Source organism: Genypterus blacodes, unplaced genomic scaffold (genome assembly GCF_046128005.1).
Source record: "Genypterus blacodes isolate CSIRO-AG114 ecotype Tasmania unplaced genomic scaffold, CSIRO-AGI_Gbla_v1 ptg000021l_1, whole genome shotgun sequence".
Classification (NCBI taxonomy): domain Eukaryota; kingdom Metazoa; phylum Chordata; class Actinopteri; order Ophidiiformes; family Ophidiidae; genus Genypterus; species Genypterus blacodes.
In genome coordinates this window covers 8,423,292-8,440,029 of record NW_027466834.1, presented here as the reverse complement: position 1 = coordinate 8,440,029, position 16,738 = coordinate 8,423,292, and the positions used below count along the sequence as shown (strand labels likewise).

The following is a 16,738-nucleotide window of genomic DNA, read 5'->3' as shown; positions in this document are numbered from 1 at the left end:
GTTTGGCACGCACACACACACGTGCACGCTGTCATGCTGAATGAAGCATCACTTATGTATTTTATTAAAATATTCTAATAGATTATTAACATTAGCCTTATGCATACTTCCTCTCCAGGGGGAGGTGACGTCAACAAGTCACTGCTGCTTCAAGGCTTAACTAATCAAACCCAAATTTAATCAAACATTACACACACACACACACACACACACACACACACACACACAAACACAAACACACGCACACACACACACACATAATCACTCTCCCAGATAGTGTTTGTCATCATTTAGGTAGTGAGTACAGTTGTTTTCCTGTTGGTCCCTGGGGACCAAACTGACTCTGAGTGACCCCAAGAGACTCTGCCTCACACACACACACGCTGTAAACAACTCTCTTGTATATGTGTGTGTCTGTGTGTGTGTGTGTGTGTGCGTGTGTGTGTGCGCGTGTGTGTGTGTGTGTTCCCCCCAGGGTGTACATGTGGTTCTTGACAGACACTCACACCCTGGGGTTTCCATAGCGACAGGCATGTCATAACAGTTCCACAAACACACAGACACGCAGACACACACACACACACACACACACACACACACACACACACACACACACACACACACACACACACACACACACACACACACTTTATCTTGTTATTTCTTGTTGGACAAAAGAAAATAATTGACAAAACCAGATGTCACTCATTAGAGCTAATACTCCCACCAAGGCTGAACTAGCTGAGACAGACTCTGGTTCAGATAATTAAAAAAAAGGTATTTTTCTCGGGTGAAATCTTTCTTCTGCATTAGATCCAAATAAAGTACCATGATGAGGGGAACATGGAAACACCACACAGAAACACCAGAATCAAAACACTACTGGAGCCAAATCAGCAAAAATCCCTTCCACCAACAAAGGAACCACATGGAAACCTACCACCTGTCCAGGTAGGACCGTGCTGGCCAGTCCTCAGTTCTTAATTTCAAAATTGACCAAATGAAAAGAGCTCATGCTTCCACTGTGGTTGCATTCGAACTAATAAAAGTTTAAACTGCATGAATCCAACCGGTGATGGGCGGGTGTTGTGACTTTACATATGGATGAAGTCAGCATCTGCAGCGCCACCTATAGGAAAGATTAAGTCACATTTGGATGTCATTTGGATTCTTTTGACTTGAAACAGGGTTGTGCTCTGACATGCCTTGTGATTTACATGCACGGTCAGACAGTGTGTGTGTGTGTGTGTGTGTGTGTGTGTGTGTGTGTGTGTGTGTGTTACAACAAATATGAACATGCAATTGGCCTGTAACAGTGAATGAAGGCGCCTCTCACACGCCGACTATCTTCCTACAATCAGTCCTGCATTATTTCACACAGGTCAGGTTAAAAACTTTTGGATGATTGATTACAAACTATTGATAACAAAAAAAAAAAGGCTTTTTACTCCATAGGGTAAGCAAATGTTGGGTATGCTAACTAAACAGTTAATAAGGCAGAGAGGTTCTTCCACTCATTTTTAAACAGCTTTAATGTAATAACAAGTTAACAACATACTAATGAGGTGACAAGGTCTGGTCTCTCCAAGGTACAACCTGCTGCAGCCAATTAGAGAACACCCAGCGGGATACCCACACACACACACACACACACACACACACACACACACACTCACACACACACACACACACACAATCACACACACGCATTCTTCGGTCAGGTTATACTGATAAAGTGGATTTTCTTGATTTTATCGGAATGGAATTACAATAATAAGAGAGAGAGGTTTGAAATAAATATAAGCATTTTTTAACGTTAGGAGTTTATTAATTTGACAAAAAGTAGAAGAAGCCACCACATTTCCTTCAATTATTTAATTAATAATCTATTTATAAAATGAAATAAAGGTGTTTAGAGTTAGGTGCTTTCAAAGTCCTTCACTCTTCACAAGGTCATCACAACCTTTGACAGGCATCATCCTTATAGAGTCTATTAGCATCTGTCTGTCTGCCTGTCTGCCTGTCTGATTGTTTGCCTGTTTGTCTGTCTCTGCCCCAGTGTGCTGCTGTGTCCAAAACACAAACAAAGACAAAGAAAGGTCATCCTAATTCAAACAAGACAGTAGAAAGTCTCATTGTGTTTGCAATGTTTGTGAGTGAAAGAAGAAATGAATAGACGAACGAGAGGACCCCAAATGGATTAAAGTCAAAGTCAGGTCAGATTTATCTGTGTAACCAAGGGTTCCACGGACCCACAGCAACAGACAGATCCCAACCCAGCTCAGCCTAGACTTCTCTGGGAAGACAAGGAAAATCTTACGAAAATGTGAATGTATAAGGAAAAGGTAGAAACTTTGAGAGAGGCAAGTCAAAGAGAGATTCCCTGTCCATGAACAGCCAGAGGTGCACAGAGAGAGAGAGAGAGAGAGAGAGAGGGAGAGAGAGAGAGAGAGAGAGGTTGATTGGTGGGGGTCGAGCTGTTGGGCAGAAAGTGATCTATGATCTAAAGAGTTACAGCTGATGAGTTGGTGTCACATTAATATTCGACATCCTTTCATTTAAACATAACCTGTCTGAGTCTCTGAGTCTCTGTTAATCTGTCTCTGTCTCACTTTGTCTGTCTTTCTCTCTCTACCTTTCTGCATGTCACTCTGTACATGGATGGCTGTTGGATGGATGAAGAAATAATAGGGACAATCAGCCATTTTTTGCTGTCAGCTGCCTTGCAAGCTGCCTGTGTTTCTCTTGGAATGTGTGTGTGTGTAGGGTTGCGTGTGTGTGTGTGTGTGTGTGTGTGTGTGTGTGTGTGTGTCTGTTGAGGGGATAATAGCTCTGTCATCTAGGCCCCGGCGGCTCAACCCAGAGGCCCATATAATTTGTTGGGGCCAGAGGAGTTATTGCTCCATTTTTCTCTTTTGTTTTCTGTCTTTCTTTCATTTTCTTTCTCACCTGTTTCCTTTAATCTTGCTCCTATATTTTTAATTTTTTCATGCTTTCACTTGATTCCTCTTTCATTGCTTTCCTTCTGTCTACCTGTGTTTGTCTGTTGAGTACAACTGCCTTTTCCTTCTTTCATTTCTTTGATTTCTCTCTTCATCCCTCTGCTCTCTTCATTCAGTATCAATTCTTCTCAGCGTGTGTTTGAAACAGGAAGTGAAGTACCAGAGGCCATATGAGACATTATTCATACTTGCTCACAGACGCACTATCAAGATCACACACACACACCATCAAGATCAACTGGCACTGTGGACTGCCCTCTCTGAGAGCAGCTCCTTGGCAATATTGCTCTTCATCATAGGTAAAAAAAAAATCATTTTGTTACCTGGGTGGCCTCTATGCATGATGATGGTACATTCTTTTTGTAAAGAGAGTGAGAATGAGTGACATATTTTTATTTTTTCTTTACTGCTGGTGTTCAACATTTATTATTGTAATGTACCTTGATGTTGTTGTGAAAACTGTATGATTAAAAATACATTTTGGAGAAAATCTGCTCGCTTGATGCTTGTATAATGGAATATTCTACTGTAAACTTTAAACTTGCATCATTCATCACAATTCTGCTGTATAATCTTTAAATAACAATATACAAATCAACTTCAAAAAAACCTAATATGGTAATAAGTTAGACATTTATTTTTGAAAGTTCTTCGCATCTCAACAGGAAAATAGTTTCTTGTAATAGTTTCTTCTCAGATCACTACAGCGAGCACGTCTGATCAAACTCCACTCCATCACCTGTATGTTATTTATGTGAATGACTAAACTAAACCTTCAGTGATGAAAATGAGTTTAGACCAACTTGAAGAATCTACAAACACATCATTTCCTTAGTACACAAAAGGTTCTGTGAGCCTACAGTGCAATGATCACTCTTCCGGAACACAAATGTGCGTTGAAGGACAGATACTGTATGTTGCACAACACGGAACACACTTTTTAACGTTTTATTAGATCCTGATTGTAGGACTGCAGACCAGTGCGCAACACAGCATACAGTACTTGATGTCATACCTCCTCCATTAAGCAAGCATCAGTAGCAGTAAATAAAGTGCTACATTGGCGTAAAAGCACATATGGATATGCATGATTCAGTATAGTAAATGCAGATTGTGTCTGGGCCCTATAAGCTCACTTGTAAGGCAAAAATAACTCGACATGTACTTTCCTTATTTTCATACTTAATTATATGACAAAAATGTGCCACTTTCAAGAGTAAATCATATTATGAGACATACAGTATAAGTCATATAAGACATACAATACATACAGATTTACTATTGAAACAATGCGGTGGGTGTCAGGTTTGACTGTGGGCAAATGGGTCAGGGAGGAGCTCTGATCAATCAACCTCTGTCCAGCTGAAACTCTCAACAGTTGCTCCCTTGCTCCTTGACGTATGGAGCCCGCAGTTTGACACGAGGCTCACACTTCCAAGCCTGTGCCATCAGTCACGGTATTAATGTGAGCAGCATGCGATGTGTTGGCGACACACAAAGTGAGGGAGCAGCTATCACAGCTAACCAGCACACCTTTGTGCTCTCCTTCCTCCTCCCCATCCTCCTGCTGGGTCTCCTCCTGCAACTCTTCCTCCGTGACGCTGAATCCTCCTCCACAGCGACAGCAGTACGTGTAGACAGACTCATCTGCACACACACACACACAATTCTATTCGGTCTTGTGAAGTACTATTCACAATGCCAGACTGTGGAAAATACTTTTGTAGCTGCAGAGGGAAATGTAGAAAGGGAACCTGATGGAAGTTGGAGGTGGCACTGGTGGTAATTGGATCAGTTTAAAAGAGCTCAGTGATGTGAATTCTATTTTGTGTGTGTATAGCCCCTGTGATGTAAACATTACCCTGATTCCAGGTCATGTCATCCAGGCAGACAGCAGAATCCATTGGACCATCTTGTTTCAGCTCCAGAGCTACAAAATTACAAACACAACAATGAGACTAAACACGCCTATCTGTACATCCAACACTTATGAAAGGTTTTTGTTACTTATTTTTCTATTGAATTTGTGTAGGGATACAAATCTGCATGGCAAACAGAACATTACTGCTGCATAAACGGAGAAATCTTGGCGGTTGTCATGCTTTTATCTCTTCCACAGTAACCGTAGGCCTGCTAGTTAGGCCAGTGGTTCCCAAACTTTTTTCTGCAGGGCCCTCCCTTTTGTAGGTAAGTAAGGGATGTTGGTATGTCACATGATTCTGGAAGATAAAAGATTTGAACCGCGTGCATCTAACAACTCTAAAAGTGAGCCATGAAATAAAGGCTGGGCGGATTGATGAGTGACAGATACAAACAGATCTATGTTCACACATCGCTTCACTCTTGAGAAAACAGCCATTATCAGGTTTTACAGTTTGATAGTGATAATTAGTTTGAACAATTAATAATTAGTGCTAAACTTTGGTCGGGAATTTAATTAGTGTTACATTGTGTGCGGTGTAATTACTGTTAAATTGGTGATAATTTTGAAGAGGCTAAATGATTTAGGAGGTGCTTACAGGAAATAGAATTAAACAAATCCTCAATTTCAGGCTGCCAACACAGAGACAAAACCTCTATTTCAGAAACTGCTAAGTACCTGGGATTCTCAAGCACAATAGTCTCTAGAGTAGAGATCTGCATTGAGTGGGGGATTTGAACCTCACTCATCAGAAACCTGTCCCACACACATTTCATGACCGTCATCCCACTCAGAGAAATCCTGCAAGAAACATCATGAACTTGAACGAAACATAATAATAATACATAATAATAATAATGTAACCCTCCCAGGTGAAGAAGACCAGCTCCTACCAGCAGAGTCAAGTTTACATGAGACAAAGATGTGCTTGCTTCCATGTCTGATGTGAGACAATGGCACAAATCTCTCATATTAATCTATAAACAGGATTGTGGGTTAGCAACAGTTCATGGTGAGTTGGCTCAACTTCCTATCTACTAGTACGGTGGTTCCCAAAGTGGGGGGCGCGACCCCTAGAGGGCGCGGCGCGGGACCGGAAGAGGAGCGATATGAATAAGTACCGCCTCAGGCAAATGAATGAGGCGATACTTATCCGTCTCACTGCAGGAGATTGAGCATCCCGTTACACCAATCAGCCGTCCTGTATTGTTTTATATATAAATGGGGGGCGCGAAAGAAAAAGTTTGTACTAGTGAAAGCAATTAGCAGAACAAATACCTGGAACGAATTTTGGTCAACATGACAAAAAGAAATTGATAAGGTAGGAAACTGCAGACACAATAACCATAATCAATAATCATTTCCATAAATGCGCCAAAGCATTTGTTCAAAAGAATGAGAAATTGCTTTGAGGATGTGGACAAGTGACTGGATGATGTGGAGCTTGAACAAGAAGTTTTGAGTAAACAAATTGGGCTCCACAGCATCATTGTAAATGTAACATTGCGTGATGTTTAGAGTGTCTCTGTTCTACTTCTCAGCTGCCACCCTGCGCCTGCTTCAGCGTCTCATTGTGACTGCTGTAGCTGTCCACAAGAAGAGTTCACAGTTAATCCAGTATTGACTGCAAGATGCTCTGAGCTGTGATGTATCTCATTGTTATCAGCAGTACCAACAAGGTGTTAAAGATCTGTCTAATCGATTACCATTTTTGTATCATTGTTATTAGTTTTAGAACTCAATTGTTAGTTATTAATTAATTTTAATATTTTGAGGATTGATTTACTTGAATTTATTTTTTAGCTTACCATTTCAGTAAATTACAATAAAAACGTAGTAAATATTACTTATGTGACTCTGCTTACAGGCGTAAATGAGTCATCTTCCCCTGCTTACCATCATCTGCCTGCAGTACCATCTGACTTGAAAGCAACATGATGACTTTGTGCAGTTTGCATTTCTCAGAATTAACCAGAAAAACTGAGTTAACGTTTAATTGCGGAACTCTTTTAATTTCAGGTATGATTTAAAGCAGCACAAAACAGGCCAGTGTGACACCGTTACCTCTCCTTTGCACGTCGTACTCTCGCCTGCTTGTTTCGTCACCCAGGACCTTCCAAGCTGCATCGATTTCCAGAAACTTCCCCACATTAAAATTTTCTTCAGGGGAACAAGTAGCTCCACAGCGATCTGGATGGTACTGCACAGACACACACAGACATGAAGGCACAGATTGGAAGTAAAATGTGATGAAAATGATTTCAAAGCTTGAACTAAGGAGTGACAATCTCATTTCAAAGCAATAAAAATCTCATGTTTGTGTATTATAACAACTCACTTGGAGTGTAACAAAATCATCAATTGTCAAAGACCTGATTACATTGATTTAATAATTAGAATCTAACATGTGGATGGAAACACATATATTTCAGTAGATCACCTGTAAAGCCAGCTGCTGGTATCTGTGTCTGAGCTGTTGAACAGAGTCAGAAGGCCATGCTCCCAGGACAGAGTACAGGTCTTTCTCTGAAGACTCGCACATACCTGCTCAGACACAAAACCCCCAATAAACATCTGCATGCAGCACACACAGTGAACAAACATGAGCCCAGCTGATTCTAACAGAAGCACTGGGCCTTATACAGATGTTTAAATGAAATAACTCGTGTAAAAAGGTACGGTACAAGACTTCCAAATCATATAACAAGACTGCCTCCAATCAATATCCAGTCATTATTTTTGCATTGACCGTTTATGGTAAATCGTAGGAGTGTAGTGGGCAGGATAGGGTTTTTTGTCATCGGCTGCAATTTTTTTAAGGGGAAATTGTGTGCAAGTGTGTTTGTAAATATTGAAAATTGTAGCGTTTTGTGACTATAAATAGCACAGTAGCATGTAAGGATACAGCAGACATAATAACAAACACTCGTGTGGAATTGTAACGCATTATATGTTCGTTCTGCCCGACGAACATTACTTTTTGTTGTTGTTTACAAGGAGTTAGTGTGTCCGCTGTGTTGTGTCAGACAGTCAGTCTGTGTAAACATTCTCGAATAAACGCATGTTAGCGCCATAGTCTGCCTTTATCTCTGTTAATCTGTGTATAATGAAACATTTCTGTATCAAACCCTGTGACTGACGGTGCATTACCGTATCGACGTTAAACCAGAGGCGCTACTTCAACACAAACACATCCATCAGCTCGCTGTTGTGAGTAAGGAGTAAAACATGTGTTTCCTAGTCTTCATCTTCGTCTTCTTCGTCTTTTTTTCGTTTAGGGTAGATTGCAAATCTTTAACTTAGAAGGTGCAATACCGCCACCTACTGTACCGGAGTATAACTACAAAGACCAATAACCTATTTACTGACATTACACGCATGTAATTCATCAGATTCTTTCATATAGCCATATGTCCGTCAAATGCTTTCTTCAATCAAATATATTAAACCAATATAAAAAATAGAAATAAAGAATCTTACTTTTTGCCTCATCTCTATATGTCCCTTTCTCTCTAATCTTTGTCTTTCCCTCTTTATTGTACATATTGCATTCCATTAGTATATGTTCAACATTTACTGTGGTTTTGCAACGAGAGCATTCATCTGATAACCTTTTTCCAACTGAGATAAACCATTAGTCATACGTATTACAATTGCCGTTATGTTGCTGTGTCTTCCTTTCTCTCCTGTCTCTCTCTATTCTCTCTGGCGTTCTTTCTCTCTCTCTCTCTTAACCCAACCGGTCAAGGCAGATGGCCGCCCACTTAGAGCCCCGGTTCTTCCTGTGGTTTCTGCGTTTTTCCTTGCCGCTGTAGCCAAGTGTTAATGTTGTGCTGCTAAACATCCATTGCTGACGCGGGCAGGACACTCACCTGTGCACCCGTGTTGCAAAGGAAATGGTGGCTGGAGATGGAGTCTGAAATAAACGCCTAGCTGTCAGTAAAGTCTGACACCCAGGAAAGCTAACGAGTGACAGCTGACCCGTTTTCCCGACCCCTTGAAGATACATGGAGGCAGACACTTCTTCGCTATAATCAAAGTTTTAAAAGGGCAAGTGTAAATCGACTGACTTCATATGTGTGTGAGAGCATCTGCTCATTAGATACGTGTGTGCTAAAGTAACAACATGAATGATATGAAAATGTCTGGCTCATTAAAGACAGAAAAGAACAACCAGGAAAAAACAGACACGCAGACACACACATGCACAGGCAGGCTACCTGTTTGTCATGATGAAGCTGTCATTAATTACAAAATCAAAACAATAAAAACATGGTAAAGAAGCAGAATCCCACCAGCAGTAACAATATGTCACTGACACAGAATCGCTGACCCACACACACACACACTACATACTATCTGACTGAGGGATGCACACTCACATGAACAAACAGAGACATTAGGAACATCTGTTCATTAAAAAGGTGTTGAATAACAAAAATAATCTTCAACAGTTACAGTTTTTCTCAGTCGCTTTGGTATATTTATCTAAACAATTTGTACAAACTGCACCACACAATGGATTACCTACAAAAGCATGTTACTTGCTGAAAGTCCTGAGTTTATCTCTCAAAAGTAAAGATGTATTTTAATGAACTTACTCGCCATCAGAAAGTCAAGTTCTTGTGTCGCTGATTGCAGACAAGATAGTCAGGTCAGTTCAAGTCAGTAGGTTTGATGACAATGATTGAAAATACACAAGGCTGCACCTTTCCTGTCTGGCATATATATGCGTATATACCATAAATATACACAGAACATACACACAAAAGTTACAGGTTGCTGTATGGGGGAGATTGATTGCAAAAGACTGGAGACGATTCACATTTACAACTACAGTGATGCAAATTGTATATAATATGTCACTGTGTATACTGTATGTATACATACGTCTGTGTGTTACAGTATGTCTAAGTATGTACTTGTATAATGTATATTTACTGTAAAATGCAAGTGGAATACTGTCATATGAAGCATTACAGTAAGTATACAGTATTACAGTACAGTGCTCATTGTTGGGTTACAGACTTGTTCTGTCTACAGGACGTTTGAATGATGGAGGACACAGTTGTTCTCCTAACATCTGGCTGTAAGGCAGTTAAGGCCATTGTAAGGCCATGATGGAGAACGTGGTCCAGAGTTGTGGTCCTTATTATGGGGAATGTGTGGAGGTTGAGCAAATAGTGTAGAGAATTTAATTTCTGATCTGAGAAATGTATCAAAGCGACTGAGAAAAACTGTCTTCCTTGGATGGCTTTATGTTGTAATAAAACAGAGACTCGATATTTTGTCCTCATCTAGAAACAATGGAGAACATCAGTTGTGAAAATGACATTGGCAGCATTGAACCTGTGATCTACGGTTATGTCGGCCAAAAGTGTCACTGCTGTGCTATCTGCACCATTTGGCAAACTTCTCTGCAATTACCAAGGGTATTGTTGAAAAATGGTTGGTTAGCCTATCCATTATTTCCCTGCTCCACACTGTTATCAAAGGGTCCAATATTTCCAAAAACTTCAGCCATTTTCAGCCGAGATCCTGGTTATTTTTGGTTTTACTTCTTTGTGATACTGTGAACTGCTGGGTCCTGCAGCTCTTCTCCTCTGATTGTAAGATATTGTGGATATTGTGGATATTATTGTACTAAGAAGTAAATTCAACAGACTTTAGGCTTTGTTTGTGTTCCTTGCTGATCTCATAATCCCAAACATCAAGGCCTGCACTGTGACAGTTGTGGAGTCTTCACTTTCTCTTGCAGAATTACATTCCTTAATCAGAGCTATGCAATCTGATAAAGCTCCAGCCCCCTGTGGATTTCCTATAAATTTCTTTCGGAAATTCATTGTAAAACTGGCACCTCTACTCTTGTCAATGTTTAACGAATCTCTGGAGAAAGGTTCACTTCCCCCCACTCTAACCAAAGCGTTAATAGCTCTTCTCTTAGAAGAAAAAAGACAAAGACCCCATGTTTTGGCCCAAACCATAGCTCTTTGTTTGGAAAGGGTTTTGAATTTATTTCAAAGGAACAAAAAGGCTTCATTAAGGTTCAGCAACTGTTTTCCCAACACTCACCCCCTCAGATATTATTCACTCTACTCACGCTGAAATTCTCACCAGAGATTTTAATGTCCTGTCCCTTCCCTCCCCTGTGCTTGTCTTGCACTCGTCCAGTTTAAAGTTATACACATGGTCCACCTCTCCAAATGTGATAGATGTTTGAACCCACACCCCCTCATCTCTTTTTGTTTTCCCCCTGTGAAGAGAAATAAAACCACAAAGAGAACCAGTGTGTAATGTTTATATGAATTCATGTGAATCCCACCCAAAGACCCATGCAACCCCACATTCAAACCCCCATCCTGGCTCTGTGTAAAAAGAATCTCTAAGTGGAAAAGAGTTACACACATGGACCCATATAACAAAACTTGCGTTGTGTCTTTCTGCACTTCTTGGCTGCATTAATGTGCTTTCCCCTCCTCCCCTCCCCCTTTCTCTATATATAAACAAATGATTCAAAACTGCATGCTCAATGTAAAAAAAAAAAAAAAGTAAGATTGTCACTGCTGTGGGCCTGGAAGATCTCAAAATAAAATCAGAGGGGTGAGTGTTATGAATTTGTCACACTGTGTGTGATGAAGCCGAAGTGTGGGGTGTGTATATGCATTCATGCATTCACTGAAATAATTCCAAGTGTGTGTGTGTTGAAGCGTGCACTGGATTAATTGGACGTGTTTGTGAAATCAGGTATACATGAAGTTCAAGAAGTTACGAGTCAGAGACTGAAGATCATATTCAGCTTGGTGATGCGGTCCAGAGGACCTACTGCAACTACTACTTCAATACAACATGTGTTACTTGTCCACAAAAGCCTAAATCCAACAGGTAGAAGAGGATGACACCTTTCAAATTAAAAGAGACAAATGAGGATTCATCTTGGCCCACCATCAGGTGAAAATACATCAGAATAAGGGATCATCTCCACTCCTACACATTTGCTGGAGCTTTTGTACTTTTGTAGCTTTAGTCACTCACGCACCATTTATGGGAATTTGAAAACAAAATAATGTATGAAAAGCAAAAACATAAATAAATCAAAAATAATAAAATCAAAACATATTTGATCACTTAAATTACAATAAAAAAATACAAGTGTATTATATCAAAACTGCAAGGTTAGTAGTTTAGCAGAATGCACTGGTTCGCAGTAACTTGCACTGTTATCAGTAGCACCTTTAATCTCATTGTACTTGTACTTGAACAGCAATAAACAATCAAGATACTTATAGGCTTTCTATTCTATTCTAATTGGTTTTACTATTTGTTTTAAAGTAGCTTAATGCTGCTGTGTGTTTAGTTTGGACTCAGGGCACAGTTAACAGACTGCTCCCAGATGACCTAAGGGCCCTAAACTATTTAGTCATACATACACAAACAGCATGATTTTGAAATCAGTTCTCTGACCCAACAGGAGCTTCGGGAGGGAATGGGGAATGCGGTGTAATGTGTTCATTTTCTTAGTATTAGTTAATACTCCCAAAACACGCTCAGCACAACCACTAAAACACACACTGCTCATACCTGAATGAACACAAATACATACAAACTAACAAATGGGCAAAATGAATTAAGAGTCTTTTTATTTTGAAACTTCCTTTAAAAATATATTTGAATTTGAAAAATATCTATACAAAGAAACAGCAATAAACAATCAAGATATGAAGGTGCAAAATATTCAAACATTTTAAACATTTGAGAGGCTAAGAAAGAAAGCAGCTTGTAGGTATTGTATGTGGCTATTTAAATGAATATAGAAGACCCGACAAAGCCTCAGGTCAGCAAATGACCTCCAGATAAACCAATGAAGCCTCAATGAGACCCCACAAAGGGCTCAGACCAGCTTCTGGTCATGAATTTGGTGTCAGCAGCAGATTACTGCATCTCTCTCATAATAATTACCTGTTGAAATGTCTCATCAGTCTGCTCACTGAAGTGTTTTTAAAATGCATCTCTCTAATTACTGTTCTGTCTCCTGTTAAGGCTGCAGTAAATAAAAGTTTCTAATTATATATCTGACTATATTATATGAATATGTTTTTATGTGAGTGAAAACATCACGTACAGCAGATGTGAAAAATGTCAAGGTGAATTTTAATCACTCTGTTCTCTAAAGTGAATTCACTGCTTTAAAATAACTGCAGACGTTCAGTTCCACACATTACATTGTCAAGTAAAAACTAAACCCTCCACTTTAACTCCTTTATGTCCTGGATTTTATGGTAATAGTATAAGGGCGGATATTGTTGGTATCCTCTTATTATCAGTGATTTGTTTTGAGTTGTAAGCACCTAAAAGATCTTTGTTTGAGAGGTGCAATGAAATCAAGGTAACCTGAACATGAAAAATTGTTTTCGTATCAAACTGATGCTTCATTATTCATTTGCATAATTTGGTACTTATACAGCTAATTAAGTCTGAAGTCTGATTTGATTATGGAGGCCAGATTTGACTCTCAGGCCTCACCTACTTTTTTTTTTTTAAAGATGATGGCCACTGACGCAGTTCAGCCATAATTATTTGTCTTTAAACACACCGATTGACTTCTATTGTCCATAAAGATTTGAATAAAAACAATCATGTTAAATGTTCTGCTATCCACTCCGAGGAGACAGATGACATTAAAACTGTTTTGTTTCTAAAGTGTCATGTTATTGTTCCATATGCTCTATATCACATTTTCTTTTAATTATTGCTCTCATTAAAGTGGTTCAAGCATTTTCCTTTCATATGAACCGCAGTTAGGATCAAAGAGTCACAAACACCGACGGTGAATCAAACAATTTTTTTCTGGTCTCTGTCTAACTACAATATACCCCAGTGTTTTCAATCACACTCTCCCACTCTGACAGCTCTCTTTCTCTCTCTCACACACACACACACACACACACACACACACAGAGCTAATGAAGTGTAAACGTTATTCTCTCCAGACCGCTGCTACAAAAATGGAATTTGCACGATGTGAAACTGTCACTACACGAACACACACAGCTTTCTAAGCTGTCATTTGTCCGCTTCAATAACGCAGGTGTATGTTCATCCTGACAGCCAAGAGAAAGGAGAGGACAGAAGCAATAGTCTGGGAAAGAAAGAAAGAAAGAAAGAAAGAAAGAAAGAAAGAAACGAGAGAGACGATTTTCATTGAAAAACTAGGAGAAAAGACATTATGATCTCTTCACATTGCAGCCGGACCCATACTGCCTCTACCTGGCTACACCAGGAACAACAGGCTGTGTGTATGTGTGTGCAAGTGTGTGTTGAGCTGGTACCAGATGCTCTCATTTTCACCTCCAAAGCTGTCAGTGTAATAGCAATATGGGGGTGTGTGTGTGTTTGCCCTCTAGTCAGTTCTCTCTAATGCAAACATGTACACAATGTTTTGTGAAAATGTGATCATTGATGTTTGCTTGAAATCTTTTTAGAGCACTAAACTTTGGTAATTATTTCTTATTTCTCACAAATGACAAACTATATACTGATCTGAGTAATACCGAGTGAAATGAATAGTATATAAATGTTATACTATTCATAACATTAGAATAATGCCTTTTTATAGAGAATTGATTGTTAATGTTGTTTATCATTCATTTAATTTAATAATAATAATAATAATAATAATAATAATAATAATAATAATAATAATAATAATAATAAGATAATTCAATAATAAAATAATACAATGATACAATTAATAAAATAAATAAAAGAATAAAATAAAATCATCATCATCATCATCATCATCATCATCATCATCATAATAGTCATTTAATTGCTTAAACAAACTCACCCACCGTTTTGACTGAAGTTGCATACTTTTATCATTAATAAATGTTACTGAGCTATATCCATTCAAGAAACCTGATCGTCTGTCCCCATGGTCATTGGGCAAGAAGCAGGGTACAATGCTGGACAATGTGTCACAGTGCAAACACACAGATTGATTCACACCATTCACACCTATGAGCAATTCAATTAATTGCAACTTTATTAATCCCTTAAGGGCTATTGTTTGCCAACTCGAGGACTCACACACCATAGAGAATACATACCCACACTAAAGGGACAAAACAATAGAATCAATGTGAGAATTCATTAAAGGAGAAATACTGTATCGTGTTCCAGGTGGTCTGTGAATTGTGAAGTGTGTAAGGTGTGGTGTGGTTCCAAGAGCAAAGTTAAAAGGACTCAACTTTGAAGTATAGTAACTGAATGATTCAAAGAAAGCTACACAAAGCAAAGGAGGTCCAGTCTGGAGAGTAAACACTGAGGAAAAGCTTAGAATCTCTTATTTTGGCTTTTAGTGACGTATGGACATGAAACGTGATCTAATTTATGATTACACTGTAGCTGATGCTGACATTGGAAGCTGCTTTAAAAACACAAAGAGAGAGAGAGGAATATTATGTGGCGAGCGTCATTCCACACTGAGATCGTTTAAAGCAGTGAGGTGATTGTTACTGGTACAATATTCATATTTCACAGAAGTTTGTTGAAAGGGCAAATCCCCCAAACCCCTGGTGCCTCCCCCCTATCTCCTCCTCTCTCTCTGCCAGCTATCTGAACTAGCTGTTTGGATGGGTGGGATGGCATGCCAATTGTATGCAATCGTGCCCCAGCTGTGATTGGTTTTCTCTGTGTGAGGGGTGGCAGGGGGATTGGTTGTGAGCAGAGGGTCTCCGTTTTTGAGTCCGAGGCTGAAAGGAGGCTGGTAATGTTGTAATAAATAAAACAGAATGCAAAGAATAATTATTCAAATGTTTTAAGGACAAAGAGAGAAGCAGAAACATGAGAAACCTCATGATTTTACAGATTGGTCAATGTGTTCCTGTTCCCTGATCTTGGCCCTGGTATCCATGGAGATGGACGTGGTAAAGTTGCATAGGCAAAAGACCGCTTTCTGCACCAGTCAACCTGAGATACGGAGATATCACAAAAGACAAATACAGAGACAAGAGCTCTGGCGCAAGTAATGTGATCTAAAGTGACAGAAATGGAGGAGGCAGAGCTGAGCAGAGCAGAGCAGAGCTGATAATTGTGTTTCTGATAGACACACAGAGGGAGAAATAAGGGGTGGAGTAGCTAACAGTGTGTGATGTTTGTATTGATCAGTCCTACAGACAGAATGGTGGGACATGACACTGTGACCTGACACTGTGGCTAATCGAAAACTAATTCCCTCTCCATCATCATCATCATCATCATTGTGTCACAAACATAGGCACACACACACACACACACGCGCACACACACACACACACACACACACACACACACACACACACACACACACACACACACACACAGAAATGTGATTGTTGTCATTGTTGTCATTATTTACATTAATACATCCCAGCTTTCATTTTCATTTGATGTAAGCTCATATTGGTACACACAACCTGAGTTTTAATTCCAGTGAATATTATTTTGGTCAATTTTCAAGATGGACAAGCGAATGTAACCATGGCAATAAGATTTTAAAAGAATCCATCCACTAAGTCACTGGATGGGTGCTGATAATTGTCCTCTTTTCCTCCATATTGCCTCTCCTTTTCTCTCTATTAGCAGATGTGTGTCTGGGTCGATATGTAGCTGAGCGACGCCTACTCCTCTGCAAATATCCAAACATAGATCTCATAACTGCCTGCCTGACCTCTGGCCCCCTCCACACTCTTTGTGTACATGTCAGACTGAGCACAGTGAGTGATTACAATGTTAATAAATGTGTACTTTTGTTGAGGCGCCGTTAAATGTTCACAGC

General features: G+C 39.5%; 1 protein-coding gene across 1 annotated transcript; it reads right to left on the bottom strand.

Annotated features, from left to right (window-relative positions):
* Positions 1-3,576: 3,576 nt before the first annotated feature.
* Positions 3,577-8,196, bottom strand: dnajc24 (DnaJ (Hsp40) homolog, subfamily C, member 24). Its single transcript, XM_076142626.1, has 5 exons — positions 8,074-8,196; positions 7,364-7,467; positions 6,988-7,123; positions 4,864-4,932; positions 3,577-4,649 (listed from the first exon to the last, which is right to left on the bottom strand). Exons 2-5 carry the CDS (start codon positions 7,463-7,465, stop codon positions 4,429-4,431), a joined length of 528 nt encoding a protein of 175 aa, XP_075998741.1. The 5' UTR covers positions 7,466-7,467; positions 8,074-8,196; the 3' UTR covers positions 3,577-4,428.
* Between the last annotated feature and the right edge of the window lie 8,542 nt (positions 8,197-16,738).

Excerpts from the sequence above, each read along its gene's own strand:
- dnajc24 (XM_076142626.1), bottom strand. The coding sequence starts at position 7,465 with ATGTGCGAGTCTTCAGAGAAAGACCTGTACTCTGTCCTGGGAGCATGG. Across the intron at positions 7,124-7,363 it reads ACCAGCAGCTGGCTTTACAG|TACCATCCAGATCGCTGTGG; the intron begins GTGATCTACTGA and ends GTGTCTGTGCAG. Across the intron at positions 4,933-6,987 it reads GTACGACGTGCAAAGGAGAG|CTCTGGAGCTGAAACAAGAT; the intron begins GTAACGGTGTCA and ends GTAATTTTGTAG.